At 42.0% G+C, this 19,947-nt stretch overlaps 1 protein-coding gene across 1 annotated transcript in view; it reads right to left on the reverse strand.

The window, feature by feature from the left end:
- Window positions 1–457: 457 nt before the first annotated feature.
- LOC114663148 (amine oxidase [flavin-containing] B-like) overlaps window positions 458–19,947 on the reverse strand; it is a 71,088-nt gene continuing 51,598 nt past the window's right edge. Inside the window, exons 10-15 of the mRNA XM_028816900.2 lie at window positions 19,047–19,100; window positions 16,135–16,192; window positions 9,796–9,893; window positions 9,034–9,145; window positions 2,662–2,724; window positions 458–1,449 (exon numbers count right to left, since the gene is read on the reverse strand). Of these exons, the coding sequence (XP_028672733.2) occupies window positions 1,294–1,449; window positions 2,662–2,724; window positions 9,034–9,145; window positions 9,796–9,893; window positions 16,135–16,192; window positions 19,047–19,100 (541 nt within the window). The 3' untranslated portion in view covers window positions 458–1,293. The remainder of the gene's footprint in view (window positions 1,450–2,661; window positions 2,725–9,033; window positions 9,146–9,795; window positions 9,894–16,134; window positions 16,193–19,046; window positions 19,101–19,947) is intronic.

The raw sequence follows: 19,947 nt of genomic DNA on the forward strand, positions 1-19,947 counted from the left end.
GCAGACCCCCGTGACCCTGAATTCGGATTCAGCGGGTTGGAAAATGGATGGATGGATACTTCAGGATGAACACACATGTGTAAATGGGACCAAGTTAGATGGTGAGCTGCTGTTTGCTTTGTTAGTTGCATTTTCATTGTTAATTATCAACTGATTTAGAAAACAACAAGCAATTAAAACAGTGAATACGATTGAAGAAACCTTTAAGGATTAGGACTTCAGGGAATGTAGGACGTTCAACTAGACTTGATGTTATTTGGGAAGAATTAAGTGGATAGGGCTGGTGAGTTTTGTTGGGCTAAATGGCCTGTTCTCGTCTAATGTTAAAAAGCAAATTAGCTAAAATGTGCGCAAATATTTTGCATGATCAAGAATTTACTTCAGCAGCAATATATGGTTTCTAATTTAGAAATTTGGATGTAATAGAAATCCTGCACCACCTATACAGCTCGGGTGTCCTTGGGTATAGGAAGGAGTAATAAGTGATGATGCTCACTTCACATAGATCTTCATGTCTGTATCTTGTAAAATCCTTGGATACAACACCTTTGTCTCTGAAATCTCTAGTCTGGTATCTTCTCTTTCATATTTTCTGCAGCTTTGAAATCCAGCAGGACCATTGGGGCAATAAACCAAAAGCATCGATGAAAGTTTAATAACCAGTGTTTCCATTGCACGCTCATAAACCTAAAGCTGTAGAAACAGATATTTAAAATATTTTTTAAATCTGGAGGATGCGAGGAACTTGTTGGGTAGTTCAAATCAGTAAACCTCTAGTTTAACAGCCCTTCACCACTTGGCCATGTGACTTGCCAAGACTACCGGTGTTAGAACATTCTGTTAAACATTTGACAGAAATCGATTGACTGCCTATTACTGATTCATAACCTTATTATTCTAACAGACAGAAACAGGCTGGGTGAAGAAATGAGAAAGCTCCAGTGTTTGAGTCTGAGTAACAGTACACTCAGCCAAATGTGGTGGAAGGATATTTATAACAATTAATCTGAAACTGAAACAATGAGGATGTGTGAATCTGTACAGTTTCAAAGGACCCTATGAAAGCTGCAATGTGTAATTTAACATTAAATGGCATTACGTGGCTCTGTATGTTTATGGAAATTTTACATTTCTGTCTCTTCAAAGAATGTTTATCAAAGGCCCTGCAGCATTCCTTAAACATCATTTTGAAAATGAAAGGATCTATTCATTCAGAGAGTGCTATGCACCAACTTAGAACAGCATGGGTTTAACCAACATGAACACAATAATTGAGGTAGAGCAATTTGGCAATTACTGTAAAACAACATTAGATGTTTTCTTTAATGTCACAATTCCGAGAACTGCTGCTGTAAAGGCAGTAGAGACCCCTAGAACTGTAAAGAAAGCAGGAACTGATGGCAAATGTTTCTCCCAGAAAGTTGATTTAATTGGACGACTTGGAACATCCTGTAAAATAAATACAAGGGCCAATTAAGTAGGCATCCTATTAAAAAATTGAATGTAACGTGTTTTTAAAATTGGCCTCTGGACAGTTCAGAGTTACACATATCTCAACAAAGGATTAAATATACAGTATATTATACAGCATATACCACTGATGAACACATCGTCTAAGCAATGGTGAACATCTCACTGGTCACGGTCATTCAAATATCGTGTTTTTATGGTGATCCAAAAAGTGGTTCTCAAATTGTTTTGAAGCATGGGCAATGTTGTCAAGGGCAAAAATGTAGTGGACCACCTATGGCTTTAATTATGCTTTACAATTATTTTACTTTACTACATGTATTTATTTGAAAAATACTAATACTCCAACTCAATATTGTTTGATTTGCGTTTCAAAGTTCTGAAGTGATCCATATTAACCTCTGACTCAGAAGTGGCTTATATCACCAGTCATACAGAATTACAGTAGATGAGATTAGATTAGATAAACTTTATCAATCCCATGGGGAAATTCATACTTAAAATTAAAGAATTACCTTTAATGTTTAAACATAATTCAATCTCTCTGTCTCTAAAGCACAGTTTCTGCTTGTTTGCTCATTTTTCAAGCCACAGATTTGAAATTTGGTGCACAGATACTTCTCATAAAAACAGGCTTTTGACATATAACTTTGGGCATTAGTCTAAACAAAATAAACTTTAAAAATAATATCTGAGCATAGCTACTAAAGCAAGATACAAAACTCTCACAATGAAATTCTTCACTGTGATCAACAGACAGAGGAACAACGCCATGCATGTTGTGATGGTAGAGTGGTGTTTAACATGCTTACCTTTCAACCAAGAACTTCAGGTGTGTCTCCTGACAATTATATTTAACCTTTTCGTTAATCAAGTATCTCCCTCACTATTTTTGTAATGCCCCCAAATCATTGTTCAGGGAGTTAATTATTGTATCTCCCTTTGGGATTCTTTGCACCAGAAGGAAAAACCAATACTAACAATGATTGTGTACTCAATTCAACAAGTCTGAATATAATCAAATTTGGTCATCTTTAATTTGTAATTACTTTTTACCTTTACACTTTATCTCAACATACAGCATACCAAATTCATTTCAACTGTGAATGTTTCTGTAGCACTCAAATAATTTATTTCAATATCCCTTAAAGATGAAGAAACAACCATTTAAAAATGTAGACTTCTTCATACCTGGGATTCTGGGTGCTCCTTCCAAATTTCAGACTCAGGAATCTTTCCCATTGCATGTAGCACCTTAAAAAATTAAACATTTAGTGCTTTGATATGCATTAAATTGATTTTTTAATTATAACATTACTATAAAAATTAACATTTACATAGATCAGAAAGTCTTAACATTGAGTAAAAGTGAACTGAGTCCACTCTCCTCACCCCTCCAAGTTTTCCTAAAGAGGGACCCCTTAATCCACCAATGTGTTTGTAATCTACTGTGGATTTTACCGCTCTAGATGAATAAGACAGTTTCAAAAATAGGTGACTGAATATTTTCCAAATCTGTGTTATTTTAGATGGCTGTGATGGATCAGAGCCTGACTCCAGAAGCATTCATTACCAGACAGAAGAATACCCTGGGCAGGATGGAATTCTGTCATAGTGCAGTCCTACACTCACAGGGTATAGTGTATAGTGCTGCCAAACAATGTAACATACAAGCCTGGGTGAAATGGCTGATGTTAAGAATGAAGCCCCACAGGGTTCAGTGCTATTTTTAATATATAAATGATTTGGATAGGAATATAAGTAATAAGCTGGTTAAGTTTGCAGATGATACCAAGCTAGGTGGATTGGAATCTGTTAAATCATTACAGAGGGACAGTATACAGGCTTGGTTAGATTTGTTGCAGATGAAATTTAATGTAAGTAAATATAAAATACTACATGTAGGAAGTAAAAATGTTAGATTTGAATACACAATGGGAGGTCTTAAAATCGAGCGTACACCTTATGAGAAGGGTTTAGGAGTCATAGTGGACTTAACACTGTCAACTGCCAGACAGTGTTAATAAGCCATTAAGAAGTCTAACAGAATGTACTTTACACATCAGGGTGATATATAACGTAACAAGTCCAAGGAGGTTCTGCTCAAGCTTTATAACACACTGATTAGATCTCATCTGGAGTACTATATGCAATTTTGGTCTCCAGACTACATAAAGAACATAGCATCGCTAGAAAAAGTCAAGAGAAGAGCAACTAGGCTGACTCCAGGGCTAGAGGGGATGAGTTATGAGGAAAGATTAAAGAAGCAGAGCCTTATCAGTTTAAGCAAAAGAAGATTAAGAGATGACATGACTGAAGTGTTTAAAATTATGAAGGGAATTAGTACAGTGGACCGAGACTGTTACTTTAAAATGAGTTCATCAAGAGCATGAGGACACAACTGGATCTTCTTAAGGGTAAAATTTGCACAATAATTAGGAAGTTTTCTTTACACAGAGAACCATACTGTAGATACATGGAATAAGCTACCAAGTAGGGTGGTGGACAGCTGGATGTTAGGGACCTTCAAAACTCAACTTGATTTCATTTGTAAATAATCTTAACACTTCCCATTTCTTCTGGCCATGTCTATGAAGAGGCAGTTCCCAGTGTCACCTAAAGCTGCTTTACTAGTCAGTGCTTTGTAAGTGGAGTGGATACTCGAGGAACATTTAGAAAGCTAGCAGAAAAGACAAGGTGTACATCCTCCTTGTATGAGTGTACAGTGTTACAATAGCATGATACTTTTGCTTTACTCAATGAGGTCTGCCATGTGCAATGGGTTATGATTTGAAATTGTGGTTAAGCTATTCACAATTTCAAGTCAGGTCAAGTTGGGGAGCATGCACTGGTACAGAGCGTCGCCGCACCCACTACACGACAAAACAGCTTGGGATCCCGGTTGGCAATCCCCTAGGCAGATACGCGGTCCAGTCCCACCATCCAGAAATGACCCTCTATCTGCCGCAGTCAAATGTTACGTGAGCGACCCTTTGGCCTGGTCCAGCCTGTGATCCAGATTACCCTCAGGGAAACGCGCCACATGGCCGTAGTGCCGTAACTGACGCTCCCTCACAATGCAGGTAATGTGCCTCATTCGGGACTCCATGAGCAACCACTCATTCGACACAAAGTCAAACCAACGGTACCCAAGGATTTGCTGGAGAGACACAGTACCAAAGGAGTCCACCCTTCGTCTCAGGTCACTGGGTAGCGTCCATGTCTCACAACCATATAGCAAGACTGGAAGCACCAGGACTCTAAAGACTTGGACCTTTGTCCTTTTGCATAGATATCAGGAGCACCACACACCCCTTTCCAGTGACCTCATGACCCCACATGCTCTCCCAATTCATCTACTGACTTCATAGGAAGAGTCACCAGAGACATGAATGTCACTGCCAATGTAAGTAAACCTCTCGACAAGGTCGACACTCCCTATGCAGACAGACACACTTGTTTTTTATCCAGGACACTCCCAGACAGTCAGACTCCTCGCTCAGTCTCTCGAGAGCTCCGATCAGAGCCTCCATTGACTCCGCGAAGATCACAGCATCACCAGCAAAGTGAAGATCCATGAATCTTTCTTCACCAACAGATGCCCCACAGCCGCTGGACCCCATGACCTTGCCCAACACCCAGTCCATACAAGTATTGAACAGACTAGGAGCAAGAACACACCCCTGACGAATCCCAGAATCAAATGGGAAAAACACAGAGGTTCTGCCTCCATTCTGCACAGCACTTACAATACCAGTGTATAGGCTGGCCATAATATCCAGCAGCCTCGAGGGGATCCCGCAAACCCTCAGGATGTCCCACAGGGCAGCTCGATTAACTGAGTTGAACGCTTTACGAAAATCGACAAAGGCTGCAAAGAAACTCTGTCGATATTCACGTTTGCGCTCCATGAGAACCCTCAGTGCTAGGATGCAGTCAATGGTAGACTTCTTAGGCGTAAAACCAGACTGTTCTGGTCGCTGGTAGGTGAGCAAGTGATCACGGATCCTATTGAGGACGACCCTAGCAAGGACCTTACCCGGCACAGAGAGCAGTGTTATCCCCCAGTAGTTGCTGCAATCCAGGCGATCACCCTTCCCTTTCCAGATAGGGACAACAAGTCCCGTTTTCCAGTCAGTTGGGATGATGCCAGTCTCCCAAATGGAAGCAAAGATTGCTTGCAATGCCAGGAGGACAGCCTTCCCACCAGCCTGGAGAAGTTCACCCCAGATACCACAGATCCCTGCAGCCTTTCCTCCCCCCAGCTGGTTCACCACCTGTGCAATCTCAGTGAGATTGGGTGGTTCACAGCTAATTGGAGGATCAGCCTCAAGAACCATGGACCCAGAGATATCCAGCTTCCTAGCCCGAGGATCAGCTATGAACAGCTGCTCAAAGTAGCTAGCCCAGCGGGTTACATCTGTGTCATCCGTAAGGACCGTTCCATCAGCCGCCCTGACTGCGACTCTCTGAGGAACAGATTCGGATGTGTGTAATGCTTCGATTCCTCTGTAAGCAGGACGTGGGTCACTAGACCTCAGATGGTGTGTCACTTGCTCGCAGATTTCACTAACAAACACCTCTTTATCTGCCGTCAGAGCCCTCGCAGCCGTCCTTCTCAGTTCCCGGTACAGACCAGATATTGAGCCATTGAGTTGTGCTCTGAGACTCCTCTCGATGATATCCAGGATGCCCTGCGAGATGAAACACCTCCTTCTGGGAACACCGGTGACACCAACACAACCCTCAGCAACCTTCAGGGTCTTGTCACAGAAGGTCTCTCACATCACATTAGGATCGGCAGTCACACCCAAATCTGCAAGTTCCTCAACACAAACTGTGTGCAAACTCGGCCTGGTCTTGGAGTCTGGCCAAGTCCAGGCTAATTTTCCTAGTAGGTGGTAACCTACTGGACCTAAGCTGGATCTTAAGAGTAGCAACAACAACTCTGTGATCAGAATTCATAAACTGGGCACTTCTGTAGACCCTGCAGTTTTGCAAGAGCCTCCAGCGTCTGCCCACAAGGATGTGATCGATCTCCTTCACCGCACCACCAGTATTGGAGTACCAAGTCCAATGATGTAGTTCTGGGCGCTGGAACCAGGATCCAGCAATTTGGAGCCCCTGACCTTTTGCAAAGTCTAGGAACATAGAGCTACTTTCACCATGGTCACCAGACCCATGGGGACCGAGACAATCCTCATAGCCAGCCCTGTCAGTGCCAGTGGCTGCATTGAAGTCACCCATGACCAGAGGAGTGTCACCTCGTGGGCACCCATCAACCACCTAGCGTCACTCACCACGGTCGGAGCATACACTGAGACAACAGACAAAGCACCCAGGGAGTGCCGTAATCTGAGTCTCATAATATGCTCGTTGAAAGGAGTGACATCGGACACCATCGGAAGAAGCCAATCCGCTACAGCAACAGCTACTCCCGGAGTATGACAGCCATCAGAGCGATCAGACCAATAAAAGGTGTTCCACCCACAGAGATCTGGCCAGTCCCCGGTGTGCACACCTCGGAGAGTGCCGCCACTGAAATGCGGAGTTTCCGTAACTCCTCCGACAGCAGAGGAAGATGATCATCATGCCAGATCGACAAGACATTCCATGCGCCTACACATATGGGCCACCTCAAGTTGGGACCAGAGTGCTGCTGTGCAGCGGGCGACGCCTCAGCACGACACCAGTTCCGATCCCCAACAGACCTGACCCCATTGGCTCTCCAACGGTTTCGACTCTTCCGAGGATGGGACTCCCAAGGGCTTTCCCCCATCCCTTTCAAAATGCGAGCAGCCTTCCTATGGGCGGCTGCAGCAGAGCTACTCCCATGGAGAGCAAAAAGGAGTCTTTTCTGTCGTCTCGAAGCTGTGCGAGGTTTTTTTACGGTGGCTGGAGTGCCAATCCTGCCACCAACCCCCATGATTTCCCTGCAAGTTGGAGGACCACTTGCAGGGCCGGATGCAGTTTAACGTCATACCCAGACAAACAATGATAATGAGCAACTTGGAATATAAAAAGTCATTTGGATGAAATATAAAAAATACATATGGTCTGCAATAAATGTAAAAATCAAGCTATCATACGAATCAGAATATGCATACAGGTAGGTTGATTTATGTTTTCCATTAAAAATTGAAGTTACTGCGCCTATAAAAAATATTCTCCCCCTAGGAAGCTCTCACATTTTATTGTCATACAACATTAAATCAAATTGATACAATTTGGCTTTTTTAACAATGATCAAAAAAAAGACTGTTTAATGTCAAAGTGAGAACTGATCTCTGCAAAGTTAATTAATTACAAACATGCAACAAATGATCAGATCAGACGCCCTTCAAGTCAGCATTTAGCAGACATACCTTTGGCAGCCATGACAGCCTTGAGTCTGCATGCACAGGTCTTTCTCTGTCAGCTTTGCACATCTGGACACTGCACGTTTCCCCTCATTCTTCTTTGTAAAGCTGCTCAGGCTTTGTCAGGTTCAGATTTTGTGTGAACAGCCTTTTTCAAGTGTAGCCACAAATTTTCAGTGGGACTGAGATCTGGACACTGACTCAGCCACTCCAGGACATTAATGTTATTGTCTTTAAACCATTCCTGTGTAGCTTTGGTGTTACACTTGGAGTCATTGTCTTGCTGAAAAACAAATCATCTCCCAAGGTGTAGGATTCTTGCAGACATTCCTCCAGGATTTCCTTGCATTTTGAAACATTCACTTGAACCTCTCTACCTTCACAAGCCTTCCAGGCCCAGCATCTCCACAACAAGATGTTGCGAACACCATGTCTCACGACGGGGATGATATATTTCTGATAATGTGCAATGTTCAAACATGCCATTTAGTCTAATTGTCTAAAAGTTTAATTTTGGTCTCACCAGCCCATAGAATCTTTTTGCTGCCAAATTCATAGATCTCTGGCTGGCCCCCCTCACTTGTCAATTTTTGTTTACGGCCTACTCTAAGCAGATTTACAGCTCCTCCTTTCTCTTCCACCTTTTAATAACTGATTGGAGTGAACTCCAAAGGATATTCAGTGACACTGATATATAGTAATAAAATATGAAAACCTCCAAGGGGTGAGTCATTTTTTACAGGTGCTGTATGTATTTAAATAATTTTTTGCTTATCATGGTGCCAGGATGCAGTGACTTGTTGCATGTTCGTTGGACTTGCAAGCATGACTTTCACTGTATTTTCTAAATGTGACAATATTACTAATACAACTGCAACCTTTTTTATTGCACTGGCACTTTAAATCATATTCGGATGTGTTTTGGGATGGTTTACTCCTAAAGGTAAAACATTAATTAATTAAAACAAAACATTAATTAATTCTGTTTGTTCTGATCAGGTATATATTAAAAAAATGGATGAGAGCAATAAAGGGCACATTACATTCTTCTTCTTTCTCAGAATAAATGAATTTAACAATAATAATAACAGAGCAGAGTCCTTTTTGGCATTTTATGGGATTCGAACCGGCAACCTTCCGATTGCCAGTGCAAATCCCTAGCCTCAGAGCCACCACAACAATATTAGACCCCATGCCAGCCTACCTCCTTGGCAGCTCTCTCTCCAGCCTGCACTGCCCCATCCATGTATCCACTCCACTTGGTGGCTGTCTCTGTTCCTGCAAAGAACAGTCTTCCAAATGGCTGTCTCAACACTCTAGAAGACAAATTCATACTTTTACATAAATTCATCCATCCATCCATTTTCCAACCCGCCATATTCCTAACTACAGGGTCACGGGGGTCTGCTGGAGCCAATCCCAGCCAACACAGGGCACAAGGCAGGAACCAATCCTGGGCAGGGTGCCAACCCACCGCAGTACATAAATTCAAACATTTCTATATATTTATTTAGCTTTGATGGGCACTAAAAATTGCACTAAGCATCAATTTGATTTTAGCCATGATTGTAATAATGCACCAGTGTGAAAAACATTTGAGAAATATTATAGCTAGAAATTTGTAATGAACGTATCCATCTATTTTCAGGTCATTGTTTCATGGTGGCAAAAAGCCAGAGCTATTTCTGGTAGCATTGGGCAGCCCTGGGTGAGGTACAAACACACAGCTTGGCGCTCTGTCTGGGCCAATTTACAGTTGCCAATTAACATGCATGTCTTTTTGATGTAAGAGCAAAACTCGCTTGGAGACAAGGGATGCATATTGGGAATCAAACCAAGCTGTCCAGAGCTGTGAGACAGCATTGCTAAATACTGTGCCTGAGCCGCTAAAACAAAACTAAGAATGTTAAGACAGTGGCAGCACAGTGAACATAATTATTAGAGCCTGGCATAAAATTAAACCTACCTGCTAAACTGACAGAACGTTCCTGGTGGAAAATAAGCAGTATAACAGCCTCCAGAGTACTGTTCCCCACACCAGTCTTTTTCTTCGTAATGAACAGGCTATGAAGAAAAGGATGTTCATAATCAGATTCAGCTGAATAAAAAATTTTAGGATTTGTTGTAACATTTTCAGAAACAGAAGTATTTCAGTATCTTAAGACTAAGCCAGTTTTTAGCTACCAGAGTCCATTGGCTGCCTGATGATATCACGGAGGGTCCGTTAACATGCTGTGCCCAGGTACTCAGAACAGCCTGCCTGTCACCACATGAAGTGACACATCCAATGTGCAGTGTTCAGAAAGGAGTTACCCCAACCACTTCCAATTTTATTTAAAAGCTAAGTCGTGATATGCATCCATCCAACTTTTTTCTATTACAGGGTGATCTAAATCATCAGCACAGTGCAATATGAGACACAAGTCCATCACAGGGTTCTTTCATGTGCTCCCTCGTCCATGTTCAGATAGCTTAACCCTAACCAGCATATCTTTGGATAACTGGAGGAAACAGAAGCACTTAGAGAACATCCATTCAAGCACACAGTGAGATCATATAAACTGTGACCAGGATGAAAACTGAACTGCGACCCCAGGGGCCTCATTTAGACAGCTTGCATATGCACAAAAAGGGGCTCAAAATGTCAAAATTTTAAAAAAGAAACATGTGCATATTTATGGCAACTCTGACCCATTCTTATGCAACATTTTAGAAACACTGGAAATTGACGTTGACGGGTGGGCAAAGTCGTTCCTGGAGGGCCACAGTGGCTGTGGGTTTTTGTTCCAACCCAATTATTCTTCTTAATAAGACTTATTGCTCAAGTGACACTTCTACTTCATTTTCGTGGTCTCGCTTGATAAGATTTTGAACCCTTATTGCTTATTTTAGTCTTAAACAGCTGCATTCTCGGTTTTTAATTGCTCTTTAGTAGCAATAAAATGCAAATGACAAAAGAAACCAGCAGTTCTCCATTTAGTTTGTTTCCAATTTATACCTGTGTGTATTTATCATGCACTATTTGGTTTAATTAAGTACTTAGTAGGAAAGTGAAGAGAAAAAAAAGTGAAGGACTGAGAATTACTTGTCCGGTTTTAGACGTCAATCAGGAAAAAAAAATCTAGGATATGACAATGGACTGACATCCATCCATCCATCCATTGTCTCCCACTTATCCGAGGTCGGGTCGCGGGGGCAGCAGCTTGAGCAGAGATGCCCAGACTTCCCTCTCCCCGGCCACTTCTTCTAGCTTTTCCGGGAGAATCCCAAGGCGTTCCCAGGCCAGTCGAGAGACATAGTCCCTCCAATGTGTCCTGGGTCTTCCCCGGGGCCTCCTCCCGGTTAGACCTCACCAGGGAGGCGTCCAGGAGGCATCCTGATCAGATGCCCGAGCCACCTCATCTGACTCCTCTCGATGCGGAGGAGCAGCGGCTCTACTCTGAGCCCCTCCCGGATGACTGAGCTTCTCACCCTATCTTTAAGGGAGAGCCCAGACACCCTGCGGAGGAAACTCATTTCAGCCGCTTGTATTCGCGATCTCGTTCTTTCGGTCACTACCCATAGCTCATGACCATAGGTGAGGGTAGGAACATAGATCGACTGGTAAATTGAGAGCTTCGCCTTGCGGCTCAGCTCCTTTTTCACCACGACAGACCGATGCAGCGCCCGCATTACTGCGGATGCCGCACCGATCCGCCTGTCGATCTCACGCTCCATTCTTCCCTCACTCGTGAACAAGACCCCGAGATACTTGAACTCCTCCACTTGGGGCAGGATCTCGCTACCAACCCTGAGAGGGCACTCCACCCTTTTCCGGCTGAGGACCATGGTCTCGGATTTGGAGGTGCTGATTCTCATCCCAACCGCTTCACACTCGGCTGCGAACCGATCCAGAGAGAGCTGAAGATCACGGCCTGATGAAGCAAACAGGACAACATCATCTGCAAAAAGCAGTGACCCAATCCTGAGCCCACCAAACCGGACCCCCTCAACGCCCTGGCTGCGCCTAGAAATTCTGTCCATAAAAGTTATGAACAGAATCGGTGACAAAGGGCAGCCCTGGCGGAGTCCAACTCTCACTGGAAACGGGTTCGACTTACTGCCGGCAATGCGGACCAGGCTCTGGCACTGATCGTACAGGGACCGAACAGCCCTTATCAGGGGGGCCGGTACCCCATACTCTCGGAGTACCCCCCACAGGATTCCCCGAGGGACACGGTCGAATGCCTTTACCAAGTCCACAAAACACATGTAGACTGGTTGGGCAAACTCCCATGCACCCTCCAGGACCCTGCTAAGGGTATAGAGCTGGTCCACTGTTCCGCGACCAGGACGAAAACCACACTGTTCCTCCTGAATCCAAGGCTCGACTATCCGATGGACCCTCCTCTCCAGGACCCCTGAATAGACTTTTCCAGGGAGGCTGAGGAGTGTGATCCCTCAATGGACTGACATGGCAGAGTTAAACCACTAATAAGCCATGACATTTAATTATTGGCAACAATTGTTTTCTAATTAAGCAGTTGGGTTGGAACAAAAACCTGCAGTCACTGCGGCCCTCCAGGACTGACTTTGCCCACCCCTGGTCTAACTGATATTGGCTCTTAGGTTTTTGTCATCTAAGAATTGCAACTTGCATGTATTTTGTTCTGAGCTCTTTACTTGTGATGACCAGGTTGGTACCTTTCTCCTGTAATGCCTGTTTCCAAACTGTTTACTCGATTATGTTGACCTTTCTTTGTAAGTTGCTTTGGATAAAAGAATCTGTTAAGCAAATAAATGTAAATCTAAATGCAAATGATAAAAGCTTGTCTAAAAAGTCACTCAGTGAATGACCTTGAGTAACTCACTTATCCTGCCCATCTATGAATTTAAAGACGTGAATAAAAATATTTTAAAAGTATTGATAAAGATGATCAGGTGAAAGTCCTTCAGCTAAAAAGTAGATCCTATCCTCAATGACATTTGTGCAACTGAGGAGAAGTGCATTCATGGTGAAGGCTCGGAACCTGGAACGAAAAAGAAAAGATCCTGATGGCTTAAGAAATGCCTGGTTAATATAACTGGTAGAATCAATTTTTATCTTCTCAAACAATCCAGATGGACAGATACTCTTTGATGTTATTTGTAAATCACATTTAACAGTGATCTTCCTTCTACCCCTAGGATCACTCATTGCCATTCACATGCAATCTGGAATAATCAGAGGAATAATTGTTTATGTTGCAGCCCAGATACTTTAGTTTGGCTAAAGTAAATGTAGATAAATAGTCTTTAAAATTAACAAGCACATGGACCCTTTCATGGTGTCATTTTTAGGTGCATTCACATATAATGCAGACATGTCTTAATGACTATCGACTATCGACCAGTCACTCTCACCCCTGTCATCACAAAGTGCTTTGAACAACTGGTAATCAGCCACATCAAAGCCTCCATCCCAGCTGATCTAGACCAACACCAGTTTGCCTACTGGTCAAACAGATCAACTGAGGAGGCCATCTGTGTGGCTCTACATGCTGCCCTCTCGCACCTGGAAAAGCCCAACACCTATGTTAGGATGCTCTTCATTGACTACAGCTCTGCATGTAATACCATCATACCTAACCAGCTGATCAAAAAACTCTATGCACTAGGACTTGATCCGTCCATATGCAATTGGTTGGTGGATTTTCTCACCAACCGCCCCCAGTCTGTCAGGATGGGCAAACACACATCCTCCACCCTTACCCTGAGCACTGGTGTGCCGCAAGGATGTGTACTAAGTCCCCTTCTCTATGCACTCTTCACCCATGACTGTCAACCCATCCACCATTCAAACATTATTGTTAAATTTGCAGATGATAAGACTGTCATTGGGCTTGTAACAGACAACAATGAAGCTGCATATAGGGAAGAGGTTCAGAATCTGACAGCATGGTGCAACACCAACAACATTGTCTTAAATACCAAAAAGACCAAAGAAGTTATTCTGGACTTTAGGACCACTAAAAAGACCAATCACAGTCCAATAACAATTAATGCAGATGCTGTGGAGAGAATTTCCAGCTTTAAGTTTCTAGGAGTCACCATCTCAGAGGACCTGTCCTGGGCTGACAACAACTTGGCTATGCACATCAACGCCTCTATTTTCTCAGGAAGCTAAGGAGAGCTGACCTCCCCCAGAAGCTGCTGGTTAATTTCTATAGATGCACTATAGAGAGCATCTTAACTAACTGCATGATGGCCTGGTACAATAGATGCACCAAGGCTGCTAAAGAAGCCCTGCAGCGGGTCGTAAAAACAGCAGAGGCCATTATTGGGACTCGAACTCTCATATAAGACTCGCTTTGTGAGAAGGGCCAAAAACATTCTCAAGGACAAAACTCATCCTGGAAATTCTTTGTTTGAGCTCCTCCCATCAGGAAGACGCTTTAGGTCAATCCGTGTACGCACAAACAGACTAAAAAATAGCTTTTGGCCATCTGCCATAAACTTTCTGAACTCTGAATCTCCTCAGTCTGAGATCATTTTTAATTGAACATGTGCAATAAGCTATATTGGTAATGTGTAATATACTAATGAAATACAATATATAATATGTAATTTGCTATTCATTACCAGGTGCAATAACAATTTATGCTGATGTACTTTGAGCAATAATAATTTGCTCTGGTTACTTGATCACGTAACACTATATACGACATATTTGGAATTATCTGACTTTTCTTTAAATGCACCTTGGGGCTGTCACAAAAAGTAATTTCGTTGTGTGAAACAATGACAACAAAGATGCTTGAACTTGAACATCACCTTCTGCGGCCTCCATGTCTATCTGTCCCTTTGTCTGTCCACATGAAACAACTCATCTCCCAGTGGTCCAATTTTGATTTTATTTGGCATATTTATTCTATAAATATACTTGTTAGGAAAGCTACTTGTTTGTAGACATATCTTGACTCATCTGTCGTCTGCTCCTGACTGAAACTGTTCCTGAGTTAGTCCAACACCAGGAGAGGAGAACTTATGCTACACCTCCGCTACATTAGCTCATTTCACTTCTCCTGCTGCTTGAGGTATGTTAACTATAACAGTAAAAAAATCACTTATCTAGAATTAAAAGAGAAAAGTAATTATGTAAGTATTGCTCTGTAAGCACAGAGTAAACCAGTATGGACTCAGGATTTCCATTACACTAACGACAACCTCACGTATTCAGTATTTCTCTGACACTGTAATTTATCAACAAAGCTCCAAGGCTCATACTTTAACAAATGTTTAAGGAATTTAAACTACAATTATTAACAAACCCTGCACAACTAACAACTAGCAATAGGCCATCACCCAGTGGCATTTTTACATCACTTGTCTTGGACTCTATGAAAGTTACTGAGCATCACGGGCCTTAAGAAGAAAGCATTAAGAAGAAAGACGGCTCACGCCTAGACAAACTGGTGAGGAAGGCAGGCTCTATTGTTGGCATGGAGCTGGACAGTTTAACATCTGTGGCAGAGCGACGGGCGCTCAGCAGGCTCCTGTCAATCATGGAGAATCCACTGCATCCACTAAACAGTGTCATCTCCAGACAGAGGAGCAGCTTCAGCGACAGACTGCTGTCAATGTCCTGCTCCACTGACAGACTGAGGAGATTGTTCCTCCCCCAAACTATGCGACTCTTCAATTCCACCCAGGGGGGTAAACGTTAACATTATACAAAGTTATTGTCTGTTTTTACCTGCATTATTATCAATCTTTAATTTAATATTGTTTTTTGTATCAGTATGCTGCTGCTGGAGAATGTGAATTTCCCCTTGGGATTAATAAAGTATCTATCTATCTATCTATCTATCTATCTATCTATCTATCTATCTATCTATCTATCTATCTATCTATCTATCTATCTATCTATCTATCTATCTATCTATCTATCTATCTATCTATCTGGGTTACATTTTTAACTACATAATATTATAAAATGCTGTTATAATGTGCATACAGTATTTACAAATGCATTTAAATGCATTCTGTTATCAGTTATTTTTGAACATGACTCACTATTATAAAATGTTTATTAAATAAAAATTAGGTCATTGACTTTCTGATGAAGTCACTAAAAATGTCAAATGTTCCATCTCTTAAATCAGTTAGCCCAATTTCTGAATGTAACGCATTCTAACTTGTGTTACTGCGTATGGTGAGTTTCAGAGATGTAGATGTTGTGACCTTATATACAGTATGTGGTACCTGAAGACAGTTAGGTGCTTACAGAATATACAGCATCCATGAGAAAGAGAACCTGCAGAGTAAATAAAGCCTTAGAACTTACATGGAGTGCCTCCTCAGAATCAAGAACTTTTGCGTAAATTTCGGAGACCTTAACCTTCCTGTAAAACATATTTTCATTTGATACATTTATTTATTTTCAATTGTATTGATATAGTACATTTCCCATGAGCAAACCATTTGCAGTATACTATTTCAGAACTTATTTTAAAATTTTCGTTACAAAAACCATTTAATCTGACAGATATACATTGAGAATGAGACGTTCACAATATGTGTTGTCTTTTAACATACATGAACATGTGTAAATGTGATCCTCATATCAGTGTTAAACAATATATTAGTATCAGCAAATCTAACAAATAACACACTTTGAAATTATACAATCAAGAAAAATCTGCATCAATGCAGTTTAAGGAAAAGTGTAATAAATAGCAAAATCTGTTATAAACGTTATACAGTAGGTACAAGAAATATTCAGATGCTTTCACTTTCCTGCACACTTTGTTGTGTTGTAGATTTCATTTTAAATGGATATATTTTCAAATTTTGGTCATCAAACTGCACTCAATAACCCATAATGACAAAGTAAACACGTTTTCAAAAAAGTTTACAATTTTGTTAATTATAAATCTCTTTCATTTAAGTTTTCCACCTCTTTGCTATGGCACTCCATACTCCCTGAGAATGTTTCTAGAACTTGATTGGAGTCCACCTGTGGGAAATGGAATCAATTGGATGTTATTTAGAAAGGCACACACCTGTTTATGTAAGCTCCCACAATCCACACTGCAGGTGAAGACATAAAACAAACCAAGGAATTCTTTGTAGACCTCTGTGATCTGACTATAGTGAAGCATAGACCAAAGCAAGAGTATAAAACCATTTCTAAAGCTTTGATTGTCCCCAGGAGCACAGTGGCCCAAATAATTGTGAAATGGAAGAAGACTAGAAGAAACAGGATACTTCCTAGAGTTAGTTGTTTGGCCAAACTGAGTAAACGATCAAGAAGGGCCTTATTCAGTGATATAGTCAAGAAGCCAGTGGTCACTCTCACAGACCTTAAGAAGTCCTCTGCTGAGATGGGAGAGCCTGTCAGAAGAATAGCCATCATTGAAGCACTCTAACAATCACGAGTTTACAGTAGAGTGGGAAGCCACTCTTGAGTAAAAGGCATATGTTAGTTTAGAGGACTCTGAAAGCATGAGGAAAAAGTTAATCTGGTCTGATGAGACATAATTTGAACTTTTTGGGTAAGATCCCCAAGCACAATGTCTGGTGAAGTCCAGGCACTGTTCATCACCTTCCTAATACAGGGAAGCATGGTGGTGGCAGCATCATGATATGGGGGTGCTTCTCATTGGCAGGGACAGGAAGACTGGTCAGAATTGAAGCAAGGATGAATGTAACCAAATATAGAAGGTTCCTTGAAGAAAATCTGCCCCAGAGTGCAATGGACATCAGACTGGTGAGACGGTTCTCCTATGAGCATAACAATGACCTAAAGTATAGAACTAAGACAACGCTGGGGTGACTTCAGGACAAGTCTTTGACTGTCTTTGAGTGGCTCAGCCAAAGCCCAGATAGAACATCTGTGTAGTGACCTGAAGATGGCAGTTTACAGACACTCTCCATCCAATCTATCAGAACTTGAGAGGATCTATCTGGAAGAATAGGATGAACTACCCAAGAACAATCAAAGCTGTAATTGCTGCCAAAGGAGCTTCTACAAACTATTGAATTAAGGATCTCAATACTTATATGAGGTGTGATCAAAGACTTCAGTGAATGTTGATGCAGAGCACCATCCAAGAGCAACGCAAAACAATTCAATGCAGGTTCTAACATGTACATCCTAGAGCCAAATTTGTGACAAGTTTCAACTTGTTTGATACTGTCAGTCGTTTGTGAGCCACTGTTGAGTTCAAATGTGATTTGATTTGTGATTTCAACTTTGTCGTTAATAATGGATATTGAGCAACGCATTAACATGAAATTTTGTTTCAAATTGCAAAACATTCAGGAAACCCATCAGATGTTATAATCAGTTTATGGTGACACTGCACCGACAATTAAGACTGTTTACAAGTGGTTTGATCGATTTCATAATGAATCTGACTCGGTTGAAGACAGGAAAAGATCAGGACTTCCTTCAACATCAATAACCGAGGAAAATGTTGAAACGGTTCATTTCTTCATCATAACAACGATTCTTGTCACACATCCCTTCTAGTACGACAATTTCTGTCGAATTAAAACATTTCGCTGTGTCTGCATCCATCTTATTCGCCGGATCTGGCACTGTGCGACTTCTGGCTGTTCCCTAAATTGAAAATGACCATGAAAGGCAAACAATTTCCATCCATTGAGGACATCCAGGCAGCCACGACCCAACTAAAGATACTCTCGAAAGAAAACTTCCAGAACTGCTTTGCGAAGTGGTAGGAGCGTTTGGTTAAGTGCATTCGAAGTGGAGGAGAGTATTTTGAGGGTGACTAGTAGTTGTAAATCTTTTACTGCAATAAACATTTCTTTTTTAAAACATTCACCGTATTTTTTGATCACAACTCGTATAAATGAAGAATTTCAGTTTTTTATTTTAAATTTACAAACCTTTCTGAAAACATGTTTTCACTTTGTCATTATGGGTTGAGTGTAGATTAACAGGCAAAAATGGCAACTGGATCCATTTAAGAAGTAAATCTATAACACCATAAATTCCGAAAGTGAAGAGATCTGCCTACTTTATTAAATCCACTGTATACATGCATGTACTGTATGTACAAGGTAAAAAAAATTGAAAATATATGAAATTATTAGGATAAAGAAGAAAAAAACAAACTTGTAGTGTATTGGTTCCACTGCTCTTTGCCAACAGTGGTCTACATCTTGAGAACTCATTGCATGATTAAGCCCACACTAGAACGGAAACACCAAATCACATGGATTGCTTACCTCTCTTCCTTGCTCAGCTGGATGAATTTCCTAGCTTTCCTGGCCAAGATAAATCTGTTTAAGACAGAAAAGCATGGGTAGCAAGGTTTTTGCCATTTGTGACATTAAGGTTGTGTAATCTTTCAACAGGCTGTTTACGAAAATCTGCTAATTAAAGCTGATATAATGTGTGGTACAGTAATGTAGTGGTTAGTGCTACTGCTCACAGATCCAGTGTCCAGGTGCATGGGGTTTTCTCCATTTACTCAGTTTTTTCTCCAACCTCCAAAAATGTTTGTTGGGCTAACTGTGAATGTGATTCTAAATTGTTGACATATGTGTGTGTGTATGGATGGGCCCTGTGACTTGCATCCTGTCCAGAGCTGATTCCTCCCTTGGTTCCAATGCTGCGAGCGTAGGCTCCAGTCCCTCACAAACCTGAAATGGATTAAACGGATTTAATGTTATGTGGCAACATATTGTCTTCCCATGGGCTCACCACCTATGGGAGGGGCCAAGGAGGTCGGGTGCAGTGTGAGTTGGGTGGTGGCCGAAGGCGGGGACCTTGGCGGTCCGATCCTCGGCTACAGAAACTGGCTCTTGGGACGTGGAATGTCACCTCTCTGAAGGGGAAGGAGCCTGAGCTAGTGCGCGAAGTTGAGAGGTTCCGGCTAGATATAGTCGGACTCACCTCGACGCACAGCTTGGACTCTGGAACCAATCTCCTTGAGAGGGGCTGGACTCTCTACCACTCTGGAGTTGCCCCCGGTGAGAGGCGCCGAGCAGGTGTGCGTATACTTATTGCCCCCCAACTTGGAGCCTGTACATTGGGGTTTACCCCGGTGGACGAGAGGGTAGCCTCCCTTCGCCTTCGGGTGGGGGGACGGGTCCTAACTGTTGTTTGTGCGTATGCACCGAACAG

This window comes from Erpetoichthys calabaricus, chromosome 12, assembly GCF_900747795.2.
Source record: "Erpetoichthys calabaricus chromosome 12, fErpCal1.3, whole genome shotgun sequence".
NCBI classification, from domain to species: Eukaryota; Metazoa; Chordata; class Cladistia; order Polypteriformes; family Polypteridae; genus Erpetoichthys; species Erpetoichthys calabaricus.